Here is a 20,753-nt window from a genome sequence, read left to right as displayed (position 1 = left end):
ATGTGTGTTTAATGTGCGAATTAAACGATATATCCCAGTTTAAAAAAAAAATTAGTCCAAGATTCTTCTGTGTTTTTGGAAGCCAAGGTAATGCCATCTAAAGTAACTTCATGGCTATAAGAGATTTTAAGGTCAAATACAATAACCTCAGTTTTTTCTTAAGTAGAAATTAAGAAATTACCAAATCTTTTTGAATCATCTGGCTTTATAGATGGATATGACTTGGTATCATCTGCATAACAACAAAAATGTATGCAGTGTTTTCTAATAATACAACCTAAGGGAACCACATATAACGTAAAAAACAAAAACATTTAAAAAAATTTAAAGTATTGGGCCCAGGACAGAACCTTGTGGAACTCCATGAATAACTTCAGTGTACGACGAAAACTCCCCATGTACATGCACAAATTGGGATCCATCAGATATGATTCGATAGATCGATTGGGTCTAACAGACATGTTGATGTTTACTTGAAGTAATTACTTCAGTGAGATCAATTGGCAAGAAGCACTCTAAATATCATACATCTGACATTTTTCAATAATGGTAAAAATTGTATTTGAAAGGAAATTCGTGAAGTCATTATTACTGATAGCTAACAGAACTGAAAAACTGATTAGCCTGACTAGCGCTGAGAAGAAACATGGGGTTGTTCCTGTTTTTGTCTTATCAGTGACAAACAGCATGATGGCCTAGCTTTACTGAGGACTTGTTTTTCATAAGGAATCAAGCTATTTTTCCAGGCCAGATGACAGTCTTCTAAATTAGCGGATCCCTAATTTCCACCATCTGTGTGAACTGTACCAGGGAGTCACACATTAAGATTAAGAGATCCTCTATCGTATCCTCTGTATAGACATCTCTACTGTATAGAAATGTTTTCCAGAGCGCTGTAGTTCATATTTTAAACAAAAGAGGTTTTTTGAGAAATACATTAAATGCTCAGTTCCTATGCAATATGTCGGGACAAGGTCAAGAATGTGATCAAAATATTGAGTTGAGGGTAGTAATGAATTAAACACAGTGTTGAAGTTGTTGTTTTCATCATCTACAAGCATAAATCTGCCAACAGAAACTTTTTGTCTTTTACAGTTCAACTGTTTAAGGCTAAGGATAATTACAGCTGTCTGAGTCTTTGCGGGATTAATAAACTAGAGTGAGAGATCACTGCCTTCATTTAAACTTAAAGTGTAACAGAAAATAAATCAACATGTTGATCGATTATTACATCATTTACTAACAGGGACTTTGAGAGAGTCCTAATATAAAAAATAAATCAATATTCAATTGTTTTGCTCTATTGAAATAGTTTTCATATATTTCTGGGAGCAGATGGTCTCTGTGAGTTTGGAGGGGGAGGGAAGCTGCTGAGAGACGTGTAAAGTTGCATACATACTGGAAGCGATTTGCTAATAGGGGTTGAAATTTGTAAGCATTTACTTCCTCCTACTCCCCTTTGAATGGAAAAAGGTCAGTATGTTTTCTAAGTGATGGAAAAAATACAGACCATTTTGTTAATAAACAAAAAAAATTATTTTTTGTTTATTAACATTTTTTTAAATAATATGTTTGAAATAAAGATTTGATTCAGATTCAGACTCATCGTGCATCGCTTTGAAGCTGATCGTTGGTCGCATGCAGACTTTTCAGGCTCCGGTTGCCTAGGTGACCCTCTAATGTATTGACTTCCAGGTCATACGTCAACCAACTGTATTCTTCACTCTCACTAATAGTCTATTCAACTGGTCGCTTTGAAGTTGAATACAATCTATTGCAGATCCCTCCCACTTTGTGTCGTCAGCAGTTTTTGCGCCAAATAGTGTTCAGATATTGTTTCTGTGATCTCTGCTGTTGCTGCAAAACCCTTCCAGTGTGTACACAGCTTACAAATGCAGCTCTGCTTCCTGTGCTTGACTCTGCATAGATCATCCAGAATCAAACACATGATTTTTGTTTTTTAATAAATTCAGCAACATTCATAGAGATGAGAGCTGCACCACCCATAGTAGGATGGTTGGAGTCTCTCTAAAAAAGACCATGTTTTCCACAGAAAGTTTTCCAGTTACCCACGAAGCCCATATTGTTTGCTGGACACCTCCCAGACAGCCTGCAGCTAAAAGACAACATCCAGCTATGCATGTCAACCCAGGTCAGACTGGGGAGAAGACGCTGTTAGTAAAGTCACACACTAACTCAATGTTAGTTTTAGTGACTTGTGATTAAAACAACTGGATGCCATTACTTTCAATCTGAATTACAGTCTAAGTAAATCTACGTTTATCTTTAGTTCAAACAAATGCTCTGCTGTTGGAGTCTGCAGGTTCACGTTTCTAAGTATGAAGCTGCCAATGACCAGAGTTTTTTTCTCTGCAGGTGTCGCTGAGTGGAAAAAAACACATGGTTAGAATTTTGAACGTGCTAGTTGTGTACCAAGGGCTTCTCTTTCGGACTGCGCTTCCTTCCAGCAGCAGCCGGCCTTTCTTCCCGGCAGTGCATTTGGGTGACAGCTAAACTACTTTGGGCCTGGCTAGCCATTACAGCTGCAGGTTTACTTTCAACGGTGTGGAGCCATGCCTCCAATTCACCAAGCCTGGCCTCCAGCACAACAAAAAAGGTACTATTATTATATGAAACATTATCACTAAAGCAGGTCGAGTAGTAAGAGACCTACAATTACAGCCACACTAACCAGATGTAGGATTTCATTTATAAATATTTAGGATGAATATGTTGACTTGAAGGAAGGAAGGAAGTCCTTTGCAGGTAAACTGAACCCAAACCATTTAACATTTGACACACTGTCATGTTAAACCCCTGGGCGTTGTGCTCTCACCATGGACAGGTAGCAGAGATGTTGACAGATCTGGCAGCGCCTCTCTGAGGACTCCAGTGTCAGCCATTTGCCGCGAGGCTTCTTACGTCCCTCGATGGGTCCCAGGCTGCCATCGTGTGTGCCATAACGGGCAGAGGAGAGCAAACCTGCCTTGTAAAGTTCCTGACGTTGGCGCATCTCTATGTTCCTGATGGACAAAAACACTCTGAGTGAGAGCGGAAGTAAGTTTGCTGCTATCAAGGGGAAACTATCAGAGTGGAGCTTACAGAGAATGGCACTTACTCAGATCTCAGTACAGTAACACAATGGATATAATTGTATTATAGCCAACTTCAATCACAATTTATTCCTCTTCCTTTACAACAACAGTACATTTAGTCATTATAAGGTGAATTAGACCACACCTATCTTATGAACATAAGCTGACTCAAACAAAACCCAGAAGTTTGATACATAATAGGCAGTGTTTGATGTGGCGATCTTTAGAAATCTAATAAAACTGGATTTGTAGCTTTGCCGTGTTTGTCGTTTGTATGAGTTGTTGCATCATACCTGAGGTCTTTGAGAAGGGTGGAGATGGTGGTGAGGAGTAGGCCGTTGTCCCTCTTGGACTCAGCTGTGGCGATCTGATACAGTAGCTTCTCCATTGAGAATGGTTTGGCTATACAACGACATTTCAGGTCCTGTGAGTGGAAAAAACAAACAAAAAATCAGCCATTTAATATCTATTTTTGTCCAGCTTTCAGCCAAAATATAAAGGTGTGGACTAATATACTCCAAGAATGCTGACAATGTATAACAAAGAGAATATTTGTAGTGTAACCAAGATCAATGTTTCTCATCCTCTCCTATGATTCCTCACTAAAAATGTTTGTAATTTGCAAGAGTGTGTTTCAGGCAGTGCTCCACAGTGCAGCACATTTTATGAATGTCACATTACCCTGAAGGGTAATCTTAATGTGGCTGTGGGTATGATAGCATTGCTGAAAGTAGATGTACTTCCATCACTGTTATGCCCGTAATGACAATGGGGAACATTTTCTTCTCCTCTATTGCAGCTATAATGAAGTCCAACGAGCCAAAGGTTTACTCGGGAGCTCTCTCACGCTCACAAACATGAAACAGAACTCAAAGGTCAAAACACCGGCTGAATTAAGTTCATTTCAGTGTTAATCACCTCTACCCAAATTGAATCTTTAACAGCTGCAGTCCACAGCACTGTTGCGAAATAAAAACAAACAGTGATGTAAAATGTGTCTTTATTCATCGAAATGGCCTTTGGTTCAGCTTTGTCGGCCCTGATTTATATGCTGACCTTTGCGGCTTGGTAACCCAGGTTCATCCAGTGTGGTGTGGCAAAGTGCACCGTCTCTGACACGCTGTAGCCACAGCACACTTTAGAGACAAAGGCACCGGGGAAGCAGACCACAAACTGGCCACTCCGCTGGACAGTACGATAAACCTTGATGCCTTCACGGCACAGCACCTCTGGAGATATCTGGAAGAGTGAAATAAACGGCGTTACATTTCCAAGTGACTCTGCAAAGTTTTAGGATCAAAAGCATCGCTTCCTTCCAGTTAAAATATATGTGAATGGATTTTTAAAGACTTACCATGATATTCTTCTCCAGCATCTCTAGTCCTGGCGTGCCATTGGCCTGAAGCAGTGTATGGACCACCTTGTTCAGCTTAGCCTTCTCCTCAGCAGGGATAGAATACCTGTCCGAGCACACACACAGACATCAGTTTCAAACTTTTCACTTAGTTTTCCTTTATTCAAGTCTATTAGTTCTCTCGTCTAATTTTACACATTTTTACCATATTAACAAGTTTTTGGTGCACACACTTACACTGAGACAACGCCTCTGTGCATACTTACCAAATGCAATCAGCACCAGTGTGTAAGTAATCAATATATGGAAGGCGATTTTGGTCTCGAGACCAGCATGAGGTAGAAAAGACCATGCCAATGTTTAGCCAGGGAATGGTCACCCCTGTAGAGACAGGAAGGTTAAGTGAGACAGAAACATTAATATCTGCAGGCTAAACAACAGAAACGGCTCAAACATCTGGAGTGATCAAGATAACACAGACCATCTACATTTGTAGAGCAACGTACAGACTGTGCTAGGAAAATAATTCTCACCAGGCACAGCACCCAGATGCCTCAGTATGGATCCAGAGTTATTTGGGAGGACATTGAGGTTCCATCCATGTCTGAGGAAAGAAGGAAAAGAAGACGTTTTTATAAGAATGACTTTTGAGGAAGCAGATAGTTTGACTGTTAAAAAGTTTTATCTGACCGGTGATCAGGTAAAGACTTTGCTGCAGGTAGAAAAATGTACCCAAACTCACAAGATGGATGAGAAACACTTACTTTGAAAATGGCTCTGACTTTCCTGTGGGGAAACCACTGCCATGTGTACTGGTGTCCACCTTCCCACAATGCACTGCCACATGGCAATCTCTCTGTTCCACAATCCTCCAGTACTCTTGCTGCAAGAGGACAAAAACAGAAAACTAGTAAGAGAAAGTATGCATGAAACTGAGTACAGGATTCAGGTGTGCCTCATGGTCAGTCATGCTGGTAGCTGACATCGAGAAGAAACCAACTCACCTTTTAAAAATGATCTTAAAGTTACGGTCTGCTTGATTTCATTAACAGATGTATTATTTGATAGGGCTAAATGTTTTCTCATTTAAAAAAAAGTAATTACAACAAAGATTTAACACTGAAAGCTACTTTAGATAATGAAGATGATGTTTGATAAAGATGACAGGATGCTAACCTCAACCTCAGCAGCAGACGGTTCCTTGTTAAAGCACATGGTCATGGTGTTCCGCGCTATCCTGAAGAAGTTGGTCAAAGACACCGATTTCCCCTGCAAATCACATGAATTTAAGATTAATCATCAGTGGAATCTATTTTTCCCATGATGCATGAGTCAAGAAGTCAAATGGAGGGCGATAAGGATAAAACATTGCATATCTGACTGTGTGTGTTTCTATAAGGATCTCTACTCCCTTTGTTAGTGTGAGACACAATTCCCCTGGACTTGACCCTCTCCCACTGACACCCTGCTACACAGAATCTTTGAAGGTGACCATAAATCTGCCAACTCTGAGCCTGAAGATGTGCAGACCAGGCTGAAGTTTGACCTTGTGGATTCCTAATGTTCACAGTGACATTTTGTTTTTTTCTTCTTTTTCCCTCTTATGTGTTTGCAAGTACTATCTGACTTAGTTCTTTTTATGATTGCACTAGCTTCAGGGTTGTGAAACAATGCAGTTAAATTACAGTCTGGTGCACCGACAAGACTTTTTGTCATTCAGTAGCGGCGCTTTTTCGAGCTTTTTCCCAGTGTAATTACAGTTAATTACACCCTAGACGTGCACTTTGTCCTCTCGATCGAAAAAGTGAAACATAAGCTCCTCTTGGGGGGCACTTGTGATGAATAATAGCCACAAATCTGAGCTCTGCAAAAAAGTGATGAGTCACGTTTTGACAGGACTTCCAAGTCAGGACAGTGACAGCCATTCACATGTCACTGTGCACTGAGCAGTACTTGTATAACTACAGGGTCACGTTTGTTGGGGGGTGGGGGGGGGGGGGGGGGGGGGTGTGTACATACAGAGGGATTTGGTTACCAAAAGGAAAGGACAGAAAAAAAAAATCAAATGAGATCCAGATTGGAGATGGGTGGGGTATTGTGCAGTGAGTGAACACAGAAAGTTTAATTACAGTTTCGACCCAAGATGCTGCTTCAAAATAAATGTACACAAACAGTCACATGGCCCATTTTTGTGCACACAGAGTGAACAATTTCAAATTTCCACATGCGCACAAACTACTGGGGGTCGAATAGGTACGCAGAGAATTTGGGCAAGAGTGAGAGAAACTGGGTGGGGGTGGGGGGCTGTGGAGAGGACTGGTTATTTGGGAAAATAGCTGAGAGCAAGGACATGGGCTGAAGGAGAGAAGCCATGAGGAGAGGGCTGGACGCAAGGAGCTGAAGGGTTATGAAAGCTTGTGGAGGCGGGGCTTTGGAAGTGTGGGGGGGATGGGTACGCGCTGTTTTGGGGGCTGCCATTTCTCTGACCTACATTTTCAGCCAGCCATAATCAGCAGGCCTGCAAGCGGGCTGGGGAAATGCATCTTATGTGGTCCACAAATACACACATGAGCAACTCTACAGACCACCTTACCAAACACAGCTGCACAGAAATATTAAAACAAAACCACAAGAAAATAAAACTGCCGGCCCCTCACTTCAATGGCCCAACTATTTCTGTGTAAAAGCAGGTGTGCATACTTCTGAGGTTTGCTTAAACAAACCACGAACTGTGGCAGTTAACAGCACGATATTGTTACCAAGAGCACAGTAAGAAAATTCAATAGGCACTCACATCTGTGTGGTTAACAACATCCCAACAATGTCTCCGAGTGAAATCCACTTTGTTGAAAACAATATATAGCACAAGCAAACAGGGTGTACATTTGGTCGCTTAAGATGTGACAGAGGAAACAGTCAAATTAAGTGTTGAATGTTTACACCTCATGAGCGATATATATCTCGATTCACTGAAGTCTCTCTAAAAAGGTGCTCTGGCACTGACGACAGGCCAGAAAAGATCGCTCCAACCGCACATTTACCATATAAACAAGACAATGTACATCAGGTTGGACCAAAGGAGTAAAAGAAACCCAACAATGCCTGCCAAAGTGGTATGAAAATAATACTAAGGGCGACCATAACATAAGGAAATAAGGTAGACGTCACTTGTTTCCATGCCTTGGAGCTGATCTTTAAACAGCAGGTCAATAAGAGACAAAAGGTGTTAACAGCATGTAATGACTTATCACAAGAAAAGTGCAGAGAGCAGAAACGTATGCATAAGCAATAACAAAAGGTAAACTTACGTGCCTCTTGTCTGTATGCTTCAAATGTGTGCCATAAACAGCAAGTGTCGTCTTCATCCTCACCTTGTAAATACATTTGTGCTGGTCACTGAGAACACCCCTGTCCTCCACCTCCTGCTCTTCCGCATGCTGCCTGTCCTCTTTGCCTTGTTTTTCCTGAGCGAAGAGCCGGCGCCGGCCTGCTTTGACCTGAGCCTCCAGTTCCTTCAGATGGTGATACACTCCATTGGTGCGGTGGTTTCCTGTTGCCCCTCCCACTATCCCGCCAACGAGCCCGTTTTTGGGCTCGTAGCGCGGCAGAGAGAAAGCGCCAGGCGCTGAAGAATCTGCGAGGCCCTCCAGAGGGCCGCGGCGAGACTCCAGGTCCTTTTTCTCCTGCAGCACATCAGTCTGCAGTCTCAAGCGCTCCTCAGCACCGAGTGAGTCGTAGGACAAGATGTACTGCAGGTAAGCCTCCTGCAGCTTGGCCAGCCGATCCTGTGCAGACTTGGGGATGCGCAGGAGGTCGGCGAGCTTGGTCCACTTCTTCAGGTCCATCACCTGCTGCATGCCGCCCATGTCATTGATGAGCTGGAAAAAACGAGACAGGTCCACTTCGCAGCCACCTGCATGGAGCAGAAAAGGAAGGTTCAGTAAGAGGAGAACATGAGCAGCACTTACAAAACCAGCGGCAAGTGGTGGTTTTGGAGTGCGTTCAACAGAACATTTGTTTCATAGGCTAACATGAAAAAGTGACATAAAATAACAATTTTGACTCGTAAAATAATGTCGTGTACATAAAGAAGTTTTCAGTTTTCACTAATATAAACTCCGCTTTTTAAAAAGTCGCAGAAATCAAGCTAATCTAAAATAATGCCATCTTGGGTCATCTGCTCCTTTGGCTAAACATGCCGTTCCCTCCTGCCCAGTTCATTTTATTTGAAACAGCCAATCCACCTTTCAAAACGGATCTGAACCTTCATTGTGCCAAACACAGACACAAATTACTGTTAATGTAGAACTTATCTGCTGGGGACAGTAAAAGAAGTCATTTGAAACCAGGGTACCCTGGCTGGCTGCGCTGTGGACCGTTGGCTGCCAGGTTTCTCTGGCCAACAGCCCTCACTCTAGCCCTGGCTCTAATCTGTATTCAGCTGTATATAAAAGCTACACACAGCACAAGAGACTGCACAAACTCAACCAGGGCAAAACTAAACAGCCACTTGTTTGCACACATGAGAATTTGCACATGCACAAAGCTCACACATTGGATTTCCGTCCCGACCCGAGGCTGTTTAAATGCTCATAAAACGCTTATGTCATCATGAGAAATAGAAGGTGACTGAGCAATCTGAGAGAAATATTGTTTTCATTGGCCGCCAGGCTCCTTTCTGATATGTTCCACATTGTTGCTGTCATCTATAAAACGGCGAGATACAAATCAGGTCGAATACTGCTGAAGCTCTCGGAGAACCAGTGATATCAACGGAAACAATAAGTAGTGCATAAGTGTCACAGTAAACAGTTTTATAGAGCAAAGGAGGCCAAACCACAGTTAAACTGCAGAATACAAAGGTTTTTGTGATTGTAAATCATCTTCTTTGTTGTACTTATCACCATAAACAGCAACATGTGAAAGACCAGGATCCAGGAGAAATTAAATTAGGAGTCTGTGACAAACCATACTCTGTGTGTGCGTCGATAAAGTACTGAGCAGATGTTGCTATTTTGTAACCTGTACTTGCACATTTTTTCCTATAAAGAAATTGTTTATTGAGGGATGTGGATAGCCATGTTTTGACTGGGTTGAGTGTGCTTGTGTTTATGTCTGTTTACTTGTTTGCTAATAATCACTCTTAGAAAGTAAGCTCTGGTTCTACGTGACAGTGTGCAGGAAGAAACCTGTGGCCTATCACTCATCACTCAAACTCTGCACATACTTTATATGCTCAGTATGCTCATTTACAGTTTCATAAATACATTCGGGAGTATGATAGAACAGCTTTACATTCTTTCATATAGAAAAAATAAAAACTAAATCACATCATATTCTCTCATGCTATAACATTGCTGTTGCACTCATTTCTCCCTCTGAAACATATCTCATGTTTCTTTAACGGCCTTCTGAAAAATCAAGTCCGTTCTTATTGGTCGGCAGGCAATCAGACAATGAAATGAATGAACAGTGCTTGAATTCAGTAATGCAGCAACAGAAATCAGCGTATGATTCTAAATGGCACAAACTATGTCATTGCACCACATCACACCATTTATTTTTCATGCTTACACAAAGAATCAGCAATTCTGAGTTCCCCCTTCAGCAATATGAGAGCACTGTGTGACCAGAAACAACAACAATTCACTGGATCTTCAGCTCTTCTGACTTTTATGTTCAGTTGTGCCAGAAAAAATAAATAAATAAAAAACACATGTGGCATCATCATGGTCAAGACTTTTTGAGGCAGCTGCTCCTTGTTTGTGGGCATGCTAAGCTGGCATTTTTGCAAATGTGTTGCAAACAAGGGTTTAAAAATTAAAAAAAAAAAAGCCCGGTCAGCCAACTAAGCATTTTAGACTGTTCAGGTGCAGCTTGCAATTTTGCAGAGCTTTAACATCCCTAAAGAAAAAAAAAAGTCAACTCCAAACAAACAACACAGCATCTTACACTTAACACCCTAGCATACAGTACTGCTACTGTACATTCACATACACATGTGCGTGTTCACTTACCAATGACAGGTGGCTCATCCATGGTAATGCCCTGAGATTTAAGGTGCTTGCGGATGCAAGCCAGCCGCTGCACATTGGGGCCCCAGCGCCGGCCCAGCATGTGGACTCTCTGCACCTGTGTAACAAAACGCATCTCCTCGCTCAGCTTACACTCTGGTCGCCAGTCTGGTGGTGGCGCCACACGGCACATGCCAGCCACTTCAGCCTGTTCCCTCACCGCATCCAAGTACACCAGGGGGTCCTGAAACTCCCTTGGAGCCGGCCGGAAAATGGGGACTTCACCCAGGGCTGCCCAGCCCTCCGGCTTACTCCGGTGGCGCTCCCACTCCTTCTCTTGCTCGCGTTCCTTCTGACGCGTCAGCTCTTTCTCACTCTCCCACTCCTTGTCACGGTCAACAGCCCGCAATGCTGCCGGTTTGAGCTGTCCAGGGCTGTTGGTGGAAGTAAGAGGAGAAGAGGTGGAGGAGGACACAGAGGTTTGTTGGGGGTCTGAGGTAGTGCTGACGTGACTGGGGTTCGGTGAGTGATTCTGGCCTAATGAGGGGGAGGAGGCACTCCGACCATGGGACCTGCTCTGCTGCTGCTGTGCTTGTCGTATCAACATCAGCTTGCCAGCCGATGCCCGCTTAGGTCGCTGGTTCACCGGCTCCGCGTTGGCTGCTGGTGTAGAAGGAGGCAGGGTTTGTTGAGGAGGGAGAGTAGAAGATGGAGGTGGGGTAACAGGTTGAGTTTGTTTAGGAGAATGGGGTGTTTCTGATTCGTGTCCATTAGAAATTGGAGTGGTAGACGAGGTGTTTTGCGTGGTAGCTTTCTCTTGATTGGCCACCTTCTTGCTGCTGCTGCGGGTCTCCAAAGGAGTGGATTGGAGCTTGGCCTTCTTGGCCTCAGTGCCATGCGTTTTGGCTTTGTGCTCAACCACCCCCGTCCCCACCGAGTTGAGCAGCACCTCCAGACGCCGCTTGGAGTTCCGCAGTCCTTCTCGACCATGGCACTCCCCCTGGCCCTGCTGGCACAGTTTCTGTGCATCCTCCTTGGCCAGGGTGTTGTGCCGCTGCCCATTTAGCCTGCCGTTGGGACGGCCGCCGGCAGCCACATTGTGCAGCCCATTGGATAGTAGCACCTGTTTGCGGGTTTTTGCATTGCTGTGGTGGGCTGGTGCCGCTGCTTTTCCTGAGTTGGCCAGCCCATTGCTGGCTGCTGGCTGGCTGTGCTGATTGTGATTGTTCGCTGACGATGGTGCCGAGGCGGCGCTGTTGTGTTTGTTGCTGCTGCTGAGTTTGGTTTTCTTGCCCAGTTCTTTCTGTTTGGCTTTGGTGTAGGTGACGTGGCCCTTGGACACGGTGGCTGTGTACTTCTTCACAGTTTTGGAGGGCAGTCGGAAGTCGCGGCTCTTTTTGGCACCATTGACGGCTTGTGCCGAGCCCGCCCGTGTCAGCCCGTTTACTTTAGAAACCTGAGATGCACAGAAGAAGCAGGGAGAGACAATTGAGACATGTTAGATGTCATAGAGTGACCAATCTTACAACAATCATGTGACTACAGTACGTCTGTTTTAGAAAAAGGACTCATTGTAAGAAACAGTGGGTGGCATGCTGACCGAGTTTAAACAGAACAGAACTGCTGTTGTCAGGTCAGATTCCTTTCATTGTTAAAAACACTATTACAGCTAACATAGTATAAATGATTTTCCCAAAATGCACACACACGCACACAGAGAGAGAGAGAGAGAGAGAGAAAATAAAATTATCAGAATGTACAAGCCAACACATGCAGGGGCGTGGGCGCACCCACACTCCATGCTATGAAGAGGCCAAACATTCAGATGCTAGCTGTGCAGTAAAACATTTGGCTGGTCAGACCAAAGCTATTTGCGGAAACCGTCGCTATTCATTAGGGAGCCAATCAACTGTCTAGATTACTATACTTTTAAAATCTGCTGCACTTTTGTAGACTGCTCTCAGCACAACGACTGAGATTCAGCAAAGGATATGTGCAAACCAAAACCAAAGCCACTACATCCTGAGATAAACAACAGTTTAGAGCGAGTAGAGAGCGAGAGAGAGAGAGCGAGAGAGAGAGAGAGATGGCAGACATGAAATGGAAAGCAGGGATGGCTCCTTGATTTCTGCTAGCAGATGGCTGGACAGTATGAGGTAGAAGGTGGGGTCACTGGGATGGAATAAAATCCCATCAGGACGTATAAAAATAGCCTTTTATTTGGCTATCGCTTTTTTAAAAAATGCCAGACTTCATTTTTTGGGGTAAAAAGGTGTTTTAATGGACATGATGGAGAAGTATGGAGAAGCAAGTGAGTGTATATTGAGCCCATGTGTGTTTAAGTCTTTAAACCACCAGCTGTAGATCTGAGGTTTGGTACAGTGGTGTCTAGTTCCACCGCTAGCATACTGGGATGCAGCTGTGGGAAGAAACATGGCCACCCTCTCCCTCAGTTCAAAGAGCTCTACAGCTGCCTCAGCACACGTTAAACTGTGTTGTTTTTTTTGTCTATTTTCCCATTAGAGCGTGGCTCTTTCTGATGTGCCCATTATTTGTCCAGCTTTCACTCACATTTCTCTTCATAGCTTTATTTCCTGCCTGTCTCTTTTTCCCCCCCCCCAAAGGTATTTCATCTCTATACATATTTCAGAACATTATCCCCTCTCATCCCACCTTAAAAGCTGCTAGAGGTGTCTGTGGAGTAAAACATCCCTTGCACTCTAGGCCAAAGTATAAACACTTTATTTTAGTACCAATACCAATATCTATTGGCAAAAAGCTAATATCTGTCAGGGCTCTACTTTTACCTTCTTTTTGGTTAGCCTACACATGAGAATGATAAGAAATCTTAAGATCTTAAGAGTTAAAGATCCCTGTTTGCTTGTATGAAATGGTAAAGTGGGGATCACGGCTCTGTAGTTATACCAGTGAAAGCTCCTTCAAATACAAGCCAACATGATTTTATTGTATGTCTTTTTTCTCGTGTTTCAAAGTCATGCATTCAAAGCACGGCTAGGCAGATTTGTACACAACACATGAGAGCCCTGCTTTTCATTAGAAAACATGAAAAACAAAATGAGTCTGTATTTTATTGCTGTCATTCTGCTGCGTCTGTCTGTTTGGACTAGCTGGAGGTGGACCACATGAACAAGGCGGGAGGGAGGATGGGAGAGGATGGAGTTATCAATCACAGCCAGGGCGCCACAGGAGGGAGGTGACAGCCGGTCCATTGACAGGTTCGCCTTTGAAGGGCTCTCGTGTCACGTGTGTGTGTGTGTGTGTGTGTGTGTGTGTGTGTGTGTGTGTGGATTGTATTGTGTTTGCCTCAGGTGGTGGGGGGCCGACACAAAGACCAGGCCATTAAAAGATAAGGGGGAACTGAAACCTAACCCTGCCTCCGTCAATCACTCCCCCCGTCTCCCTACATACACAAACGCTTCTTCTCACAATGGAGGGAAAAGAACGCCAAAAATAAAACAGGGGGACAAGGCAGAGGGAGGAGTAAATGCAGATTGAGTAGAAATAGGAGCAGATAAAGTAAGTCTGCCGGCTAAAACGCTGTTTTCATGAGATAAACAGTGACAAAAAAAAAAAAAAAAAAAAAAAAAACTCCTACGACTCCAAAACTTGACTACTAAAAAGAATATATCCACAGATAAGAAAAGTTTCAGGCAACAGGTTATTTAGGGCAACAACGATGTCTAAACAGCTGTCTGTCATAAAGCTGCAGGATAAATATGGGAAGTATTTGTCATATCTAATCAGCAACTTTTGCTGACAATGTGAGAGACAACAAAACTGTCATGACACCTTCCTGCCACAAGAGGGCTCAGAGGACCGCCTCGCTTAAAAAGGGTGGGGGGTGTGTGGGGGGGGGGGGGGGGGGGGGGGCTCTCAGCAGGTCTCCCTCACTTTTTATTTGGTGTGGTGGAAAAGGAGGAAGGCAAGAGTGATGATGAGGTAGAATATGAAAGAAAGAAAGGTTCACTTCTAATAGCGACTGGCAGCGAGAAATGAAAAGAACGACGAACAGAATAAGAGAGACAATAAAGAGCCAAAAGGAAAAAAAATAGAGCACACAGAGGCAGGCAGCCGGAGACTGTTCATTTGCACGTGAGCGGGAAGGAGAGGGAGGGGGAAAGGAGGTGGGTCTAGATGACATCATGTGTTGCTATAGCCCAGCTGAGGCCTGCCAGGAAGATTTTTAACACACAATATCTGCAGGAGCAGGCCCTGAGAAGGCGGGGGTGGGGTGGGAGATAGACAGCGAGAGGAGGCCAGCCAGAGGATAGAATAAGACAGCAGAAAGTTTAACCCTTTCAAAGCTTTGCTGACTCACAAAAGAAAGGAAAAGAAAGAGACGCAGGGGAAGGCAGAAAATCCGGCCCTACATGCAAGATTATTGTGTTTGACAGGCACAGAATTATTTACTTACTTTTTTGTAAATTGGTGTGTTCTAGTAAGTCCATAAAAATGTGTGTGTGTGCATTTTGATCATACAGAGATTTGGTCATCTTGTGTGTTTTCTGATGTTTATGGCTGCTCAAAATAAAGACAGTGCTGAATGTCTGATACGCAGCGTACAAACGTATCCATCAAATGTTCCTGTGATGCAATGACAACTGGTGGGTTAAATCCTATTCTGAACTCTAAACGGTCTCCTTTGCTGGAGTGATTTATGATGCAACCACCAGAACACCTTAAAAGTGAGGCATGAATCTGATTTAAGTCTTCAATTTCCTGTCACTTGCAAAGCAACGCAATCCAGGCAGGTCAGGCTGATTTTTAAGCAGTTGAAGAAAGGTCACAATAGCCCAGCACCAACAACGTACAGTTTACTAACCGGCTCATAGGAGCTTGCTTGAAAGGATGCCCTGATTAATGCAACACGGGCATTTGAATAAATAGTGGAGGAATGACCATATTCAGTATTCAGAATTGCAAATTGCATTCATCAAACTCTATGCCCTACCCAAGTTTATTATCCATGCTGCACAGTGTGGCTTGCAGTAGTTGGTGCCTTCAGGGAGGTTAATTGAAGACTGCGGAGAAACTAAATAAGAGTCTTCTTCCAAACAATGGAGTCAGTCCTGCTGCTTTTTTTTTTTTTTATTAAAATGGATCAAATCATGTTGTTTTTTTTAAACTGTGTATACAAGCTGCTATTAAATTAGTGAGAATGACCATGAATTGAATTATGATCATGTTTTACCCTTTTTTTTTTTAGATTAAATACACACAACCACAGAGTTTGTTTTACTGCTACAAAAATCACTTGACCTTTTCTATGGCTTAGCCTGAACTGTCACCGTTGGTAATGTGTCTAAATTTGTGTGTCTTTTGAACACACATGGTTAACACACAACTTGTTCATGATAATTGGAGGGAGAGCGAAAAAGAAAAAACAAAACTAATCCTTCCAAATGATTGGAGCCATGTTGTCAAGGGCAAAATCAGTCTGTCTGACACAGGAGAAGAGAGAGAGTGAAGCATGAAAATTGGTAAAAAAAAAAAGAAAGAAAGAAAAAAGAAGACAGTGAGGATTGCTGAATGAGAGAACATGAGGAAAACCAAAACACACCGTGCGATAGAAGCAAAAGAATAACACTGGGTGCCAGCAGTGTGCGAAACGGAGCGAGGGAGAGAGTAGAGGAAGAACAGCAGAACAAAGGCCGGTGGGTAAGTGAGGCTGAAGTTTGTCTTGGCAGGCAGTCACTCTCATTGAAATTCCTTGTTGGGTTTGCTGGACAATTCCAGCCACTTTAAAAACCTGAAGCACATGTCTGTGTTTACACCAGCAGCAGTGCGGTGGAACAACGAGAAAACACCACCGCGAAATAAAGGCTGGCATTTCAAATATGGCGGGTTAAAGACGAAGCAGGAGCGAAAAAGGAAAGCCGATCGAATGCGGAGCCTCAGCAGTCACCTGCCTTTAATTAGCCAGCGTGGCCAGAGGAATGACACTTATCAAGCTGAAGACATCTCCAGCCTCCCCTTTTCCTGTTTTTCCCTCTTTCACTTTGTGGGGTTCCTTGAAACCTGCTAAGTGCCATGGAGAGGCAGGCAGGATTTCACAGCCCCTAGCCAGCACTACTAAATATAGCTGCAGTCGCAGCAGGCCAAAACACAATCATTACTCTCCCAGACACAATGGATGGAGGAGAAGGGAGGCAAAGAGAGAAGAAGAGAGGAGCAGAGGAGGAATTAAAAGTGTTAAAAATAATAAGATCTGTAAGAAAAGAGCAAAGTAGGAAGGAGGTAATGTAAAGAAAGCACTGCAAATACACCATAATACATCAGAAGGTAGGCAAGCACGACACAGGAGCAGTTAGGAGAAACCACAGAGAGGAAGATTTAAAAAAGATGGAAGATGGGTAAATAAAAATGGGAATCTCTGGAACTGTTTTCACTCTTTTCCATCTCCTTTCAGCCTATCACAGCTCTGACACGATACTGAGAGACCAGCGCTGGGCACTTCTGGCCACACACTACCTGCTTGCGCAGGTCCTCTGAAGTTCTCCTCAGTGGCAGCCCGTTGGCTGAACCTCTACTGTTGGCCATAGCCTGCAGCTCCCTTGCGTGCTCCCGCGCCTCTGCCCGCTCGCTGCGTTCTCTCAGGAGGGGCGGAGGTGGAGGTGGAGGGGGTGGCAGCGGCGGGGCAGGCGCATCCCTGCCGTGAGCGCCGCCCTTGGGCCTCGGACTCTCCCTGGTCCCCGCTTTACTGTGGCTGTGAAAAACTGGAAGAAGGGGCAAAGATGAAACACGAGGATCAGGTGTTTTGCTTTTGCAATTCTTAATAATAAAAAAAATAAATTAAAAAAAAAAATTGCTGCCTGCCAACATCTATGTTTTCGTATGCCTCAAAGAAAATCAGAGTGAGAGAGGAGAGAAGAAACAGTTCTGTGCTTTCCAGATTCTGGAGTAGAAGTTTCTAGTCTGCGGAAGCCAAAAGCAAACAAACAAATTAAATAATTAAGCTACTGCAGAGACTGGAAAGTTCCAAAAGTACATACTTCATATATATATATATATATATATGTATAGGACATATAGTATGCTTTTCAGCCTAGCATCTGCCTGTGCCAAAAAGCAGAATGGGTTTTACCCATTTGGGACTAAACCACAACGACCACATAGAAAACTCTACACAAACATTTGAGGTGACAGGCTTTTGGCAAACATATACGCCCCAATCAGTGAAATATGCATGATTTAAGGTGGGCATGAAAACGCCTTTGTGCTACGTGTCAATGAATCTGTTCAAAATAGACTTCGACTACATAAACCACCCCCGAGATGATGCTAAGCGAGCCCAACAGGAGAGCGGCAATTAACATACATTGAATGGCTCTCTCTTCAGCTTTTATGAGGCTCAATTTTAAAGTTTTACAGAGTCTTAAAATCAGCTGCAGCGCGAACACGCACACAGCACAGTATGCGTTTATTCTGAAAGGTGCGTCATTGTTAGTTGGTAGGTGGATGTCATGTTTTTTTGTTTATTTTAGCAGCAGTGCGTGTTGATGTGTGCAAGCGTGTGCATGCTTGCTGCATTGCACGTGTGGTTCGATGAAAAATGGGAGAAATTCTGACATTTTGAGAAGTGAGCTAAGCAAGAAACGGAGCCCAATAAAAGCTGTTTAATTTAGCTATGTCAACATGGCACATGGCCCAGAGAGAGAGGAGACAGAAATGAAGGGATGGCGCCCTGATGAATGGCCTACAATCTCAGGCCTTTCCTGTCTCTACCTCCCAGAATAAAACCTCTCTCTGCGTCGCCATTTCTATTTTCCCATTTCCCTCACCCCCGCCTCCCATTGAGCCCATATAACTGTCCTCCTGCTGGAGATTGGCCCAAGCTGCATATTAAAGTGTCACGTTTGACACAAATCTTAATACCACAAAATGTACCGAGGTGTGAGCGTGTGTTTTTTTCCTCCACGAGCTTAAACACTCTTAACCAAAGCAGCGACCAGGTCGTCGTTGACTGCGTGCTCACACCTACTTGTGTACACTAAATGCCCGTTGCAGTGTCTTTAACCCCCCTCTCCCCCCTCATCTAGAGCGTCCCCTTGCAAAGTATATCTACCGATTTACCCCTTATCTATTTATTTAGCATATCACAGTGAAGGCGCCGAGGTGCTTTGCAAACAGTGTTTGTATATGAGATAAGAATAAGCTGTCCTCCTGCACAGAACAAGCCTGGGTTTGTTCAAACAGGTTACACTACCCCACCGTGCGTGCTACTTATACACATGCGTAGCATACACACTATATTTTATGTTTAAAACTGCAGCTACAGATGGTTTTTAAAAGGATGAGGGGGAAGTACGCGTAGATAGGAGAACGCCAGGGGCCGGCACTGCTCGGGAGCGAGTGATATAAAGGCAGCGAGAGTTTAACGTTTAGCAAATCAACGAACCTCTCCCTCCCGCTTTCTTTTAATCCTACCAGTGTCTCCCGTAGTCTCTCTCCTCTTTCACATTCCACTTGAGAGGATGACCGGGTTGGGAGGGGGGGGGCTGAGCAAAGTGTTCACCTTTCAAATCCTTTCTGGCGGTAATTTTACAGACTTAGAAGGGAGTGAAAGTCAGGGATGGAGGAAATGTGAAACTAGATACAAAGCCCTTTATGGGGGGATTTTATATCTGAAAACTATATGAGACTAATGGTTTGTAGGGGAAAAATAAAATAAATAAAAGGACGAGATTGATGTGAAAAAGAATGGGGGTCAGAACATACGTTACAAACCAAATAAATAAAGTAACAGGGACAGTAGAAATATTCTGGATTCTTTTAAATCTGCTCTGCTGTGCTGCAAGTCTATTTATAACCAGACTGCTGAAATTGTGTCATGCTTCGTTTCAGTTTGCTAAAACCCAAATTTAACTCCTATTGGAAAAAACATATAAGAAAGCCACTTGTTAATTTGCAGATTTCTATGTAACATTTCTGCAGCGTTTTGCACAACTCTGTATGTGTATTCATCCAAATGTCTATTTGCCCCAAGGGGCATGCTGTAACTGTGCTGCGTATGTGTATCAAGGGCCCTGGCCAGCTGTTGCAGTGTGTGCATAAACACCTTGTTAGGGCTTAGTAAGCTAAGTGTTAATTGGGGTGGAAAGAGTTGATGCGCCGCTCCACTATCCCCATGTGACTGTGCCTCCCCCTCCTCCTCTGCAGTTCAAAACAGCAGTGCTTAGGAAATCGCTCACATGCGCACATGGGCAGAGGGACGCACACAAACATACTCTGACATGAACTGTAAAAATCAGGCTCTTTGTCGCGCGACTCATTCTGTGCTCCTACATTAACTCGATGCTTTTCCATGGTTTCCATTTCTCCGTACATATTAAACCCATCCCTGGAGTGCCCCATCTTTTCCTCCTCTTCCCTCAGTTACATCTCGTAGCACCACTTTTATTTTTCTGCGTTCTCTCCTCCATTAACTCCTCTCACCGGGGTCTCCGAGGCACGTTACACCGACAGAAAACATTCCCCCTTCGTTCAGCGTGTGAAGACGGGAGATGCGCTTTTGGTAATAGAAAAAAAATAAATAAATACACGACGTGCTTCGTTCCGAACTCTGACGCCGTCCTTACCGTGCCCATTAAGCGGCTGCCTGGCGGGAAGCTTGCCCTTGCGGGGTGTCGAGTGGCAGGAGGAAGAAGCCGAGGCTTGGCTGCTGCTTCCCGCAGAGTGTACGCCACCTCCATTCCTCACCTGCTCCTCCTCCTCTTCGTCGTCTTCCTCCAGGTCCTCCTCCTCCTGGGAGCTTCCGAAGTAGGCCATATTGCTGGGCAAGGCAGAAGAACCTGAGTGCAGAGGGGAGGTGGTTAGTAGGGGGAGGAGCAAGGAAATAATTACAACTTAAAAATAATTTAAAAAAAAAAAAAAAAAGAACACCTCTCAACTGGAAGTTTAGTCTATTGCCAGTCTGCTGTCCTACTTCACCACAATACGCATTAGGGAGCCCCAAGTGCATTTTAATCTCAGACGTCATAAAGGGAATCAACATCAGCACGTAAGTGGTGAAATATTATAGCAAAAATAGAAGTTGCTCAGGGGTTTAAGAATAATGGGGCTTTTCATCTGTTATTATCCCAGTTGGTGGCTTATTGATGCTTTGTAAACTGCTCTGCACACAGCAGTGCCATTGTTGCCGACAGTCAAGTGGAGAAATGCACAAACACAATTAAGGAAATGTATAGCACAATGTCAGAATGATGACAGAACGACAGGATATATGCATATATCATATATACCCCGCTCCCCCCAGTACGTTCCCAATAG

General features: G+C 43.9%; 1 protein-coding gene across 3 annotated transcripts in view; it reads right to left on the bottom strand.

Moving 5' to 3' along the window:
- jarid2b (jumonji and AT-rich interaction domain containing 2b) overlaps positions 1–20,753 on the bottom strand; it is a 106,893-nt gene that overhangs the window by 3,844 nt on the left and 82,296 nt on the right. For 2 of the 3 annotated variants that reach the window (XM_026155637.2, XM_080296585.1), the window contains exons 5-16: positions 20,063–20,275; positions 16,956–17,200; positions 10,467–11,919; positions 7,758–8,362; positions 5,626–5,718; positions 5,214–5,332; positions 4,983–5,053; positions 4,716–4,830; positions 4,450–4,555; positions 4,152–4,334; positions 3,389–3,519; positions 2,837–3,023 (exon numbers count right to left, since the gene is read on the bottom strand). In XM_026155637.2, coding sequence (XP_026011422.1) covers positions 2,837–3,023; positions 3,389–3,519; positions 4,152–4,334; positions 4,450–4,555; positions 4,716–4,830; positions 4,983–5,053; positions 5,214–5,332; positions 5,626–5,718; positions 7,758–8,362; positions 10,467–11,919; positions 16,956–17,200; positions 20,063–20,275 — 3,521 coding nt within the window. The remainder of the gene's footprint in view (positions 1–2,836; positions 3,024–3,388; positions 3,520–4,151; positions 4,335–4,449; positions 4,556–4,715; positions 4,831–4,982; positions 5,054–5,213; positions 5,333–5,625; positions 5,719–7,757; positions 8,363–10,466; positions 11,920–16,955; positions 17,201–20,062; positions 20,276–20,753) is intronic. The other variant, XM_026155636.2, reaches the window with a different exon arrangement.

This window comes from Astatotilapia calliptera, chromosome 22 (assembly GCF_964374335.1).
Source record: "Astatotilapia calliptera chromosome 22, fAstCal68.1, whole genome shotgun sequence".
NCBI classification, from domain to species: Eukaryota; Metazoa; Chordata; class Actinopteri; order Cichliformes; family Cichlidae; genus Astatotilapia; species Astatotilapia calliptera.
Note: the sequence above shows the minus strand (reverse complement) of the source record. Positions and strands in the feature narration are given on the sequence as shown.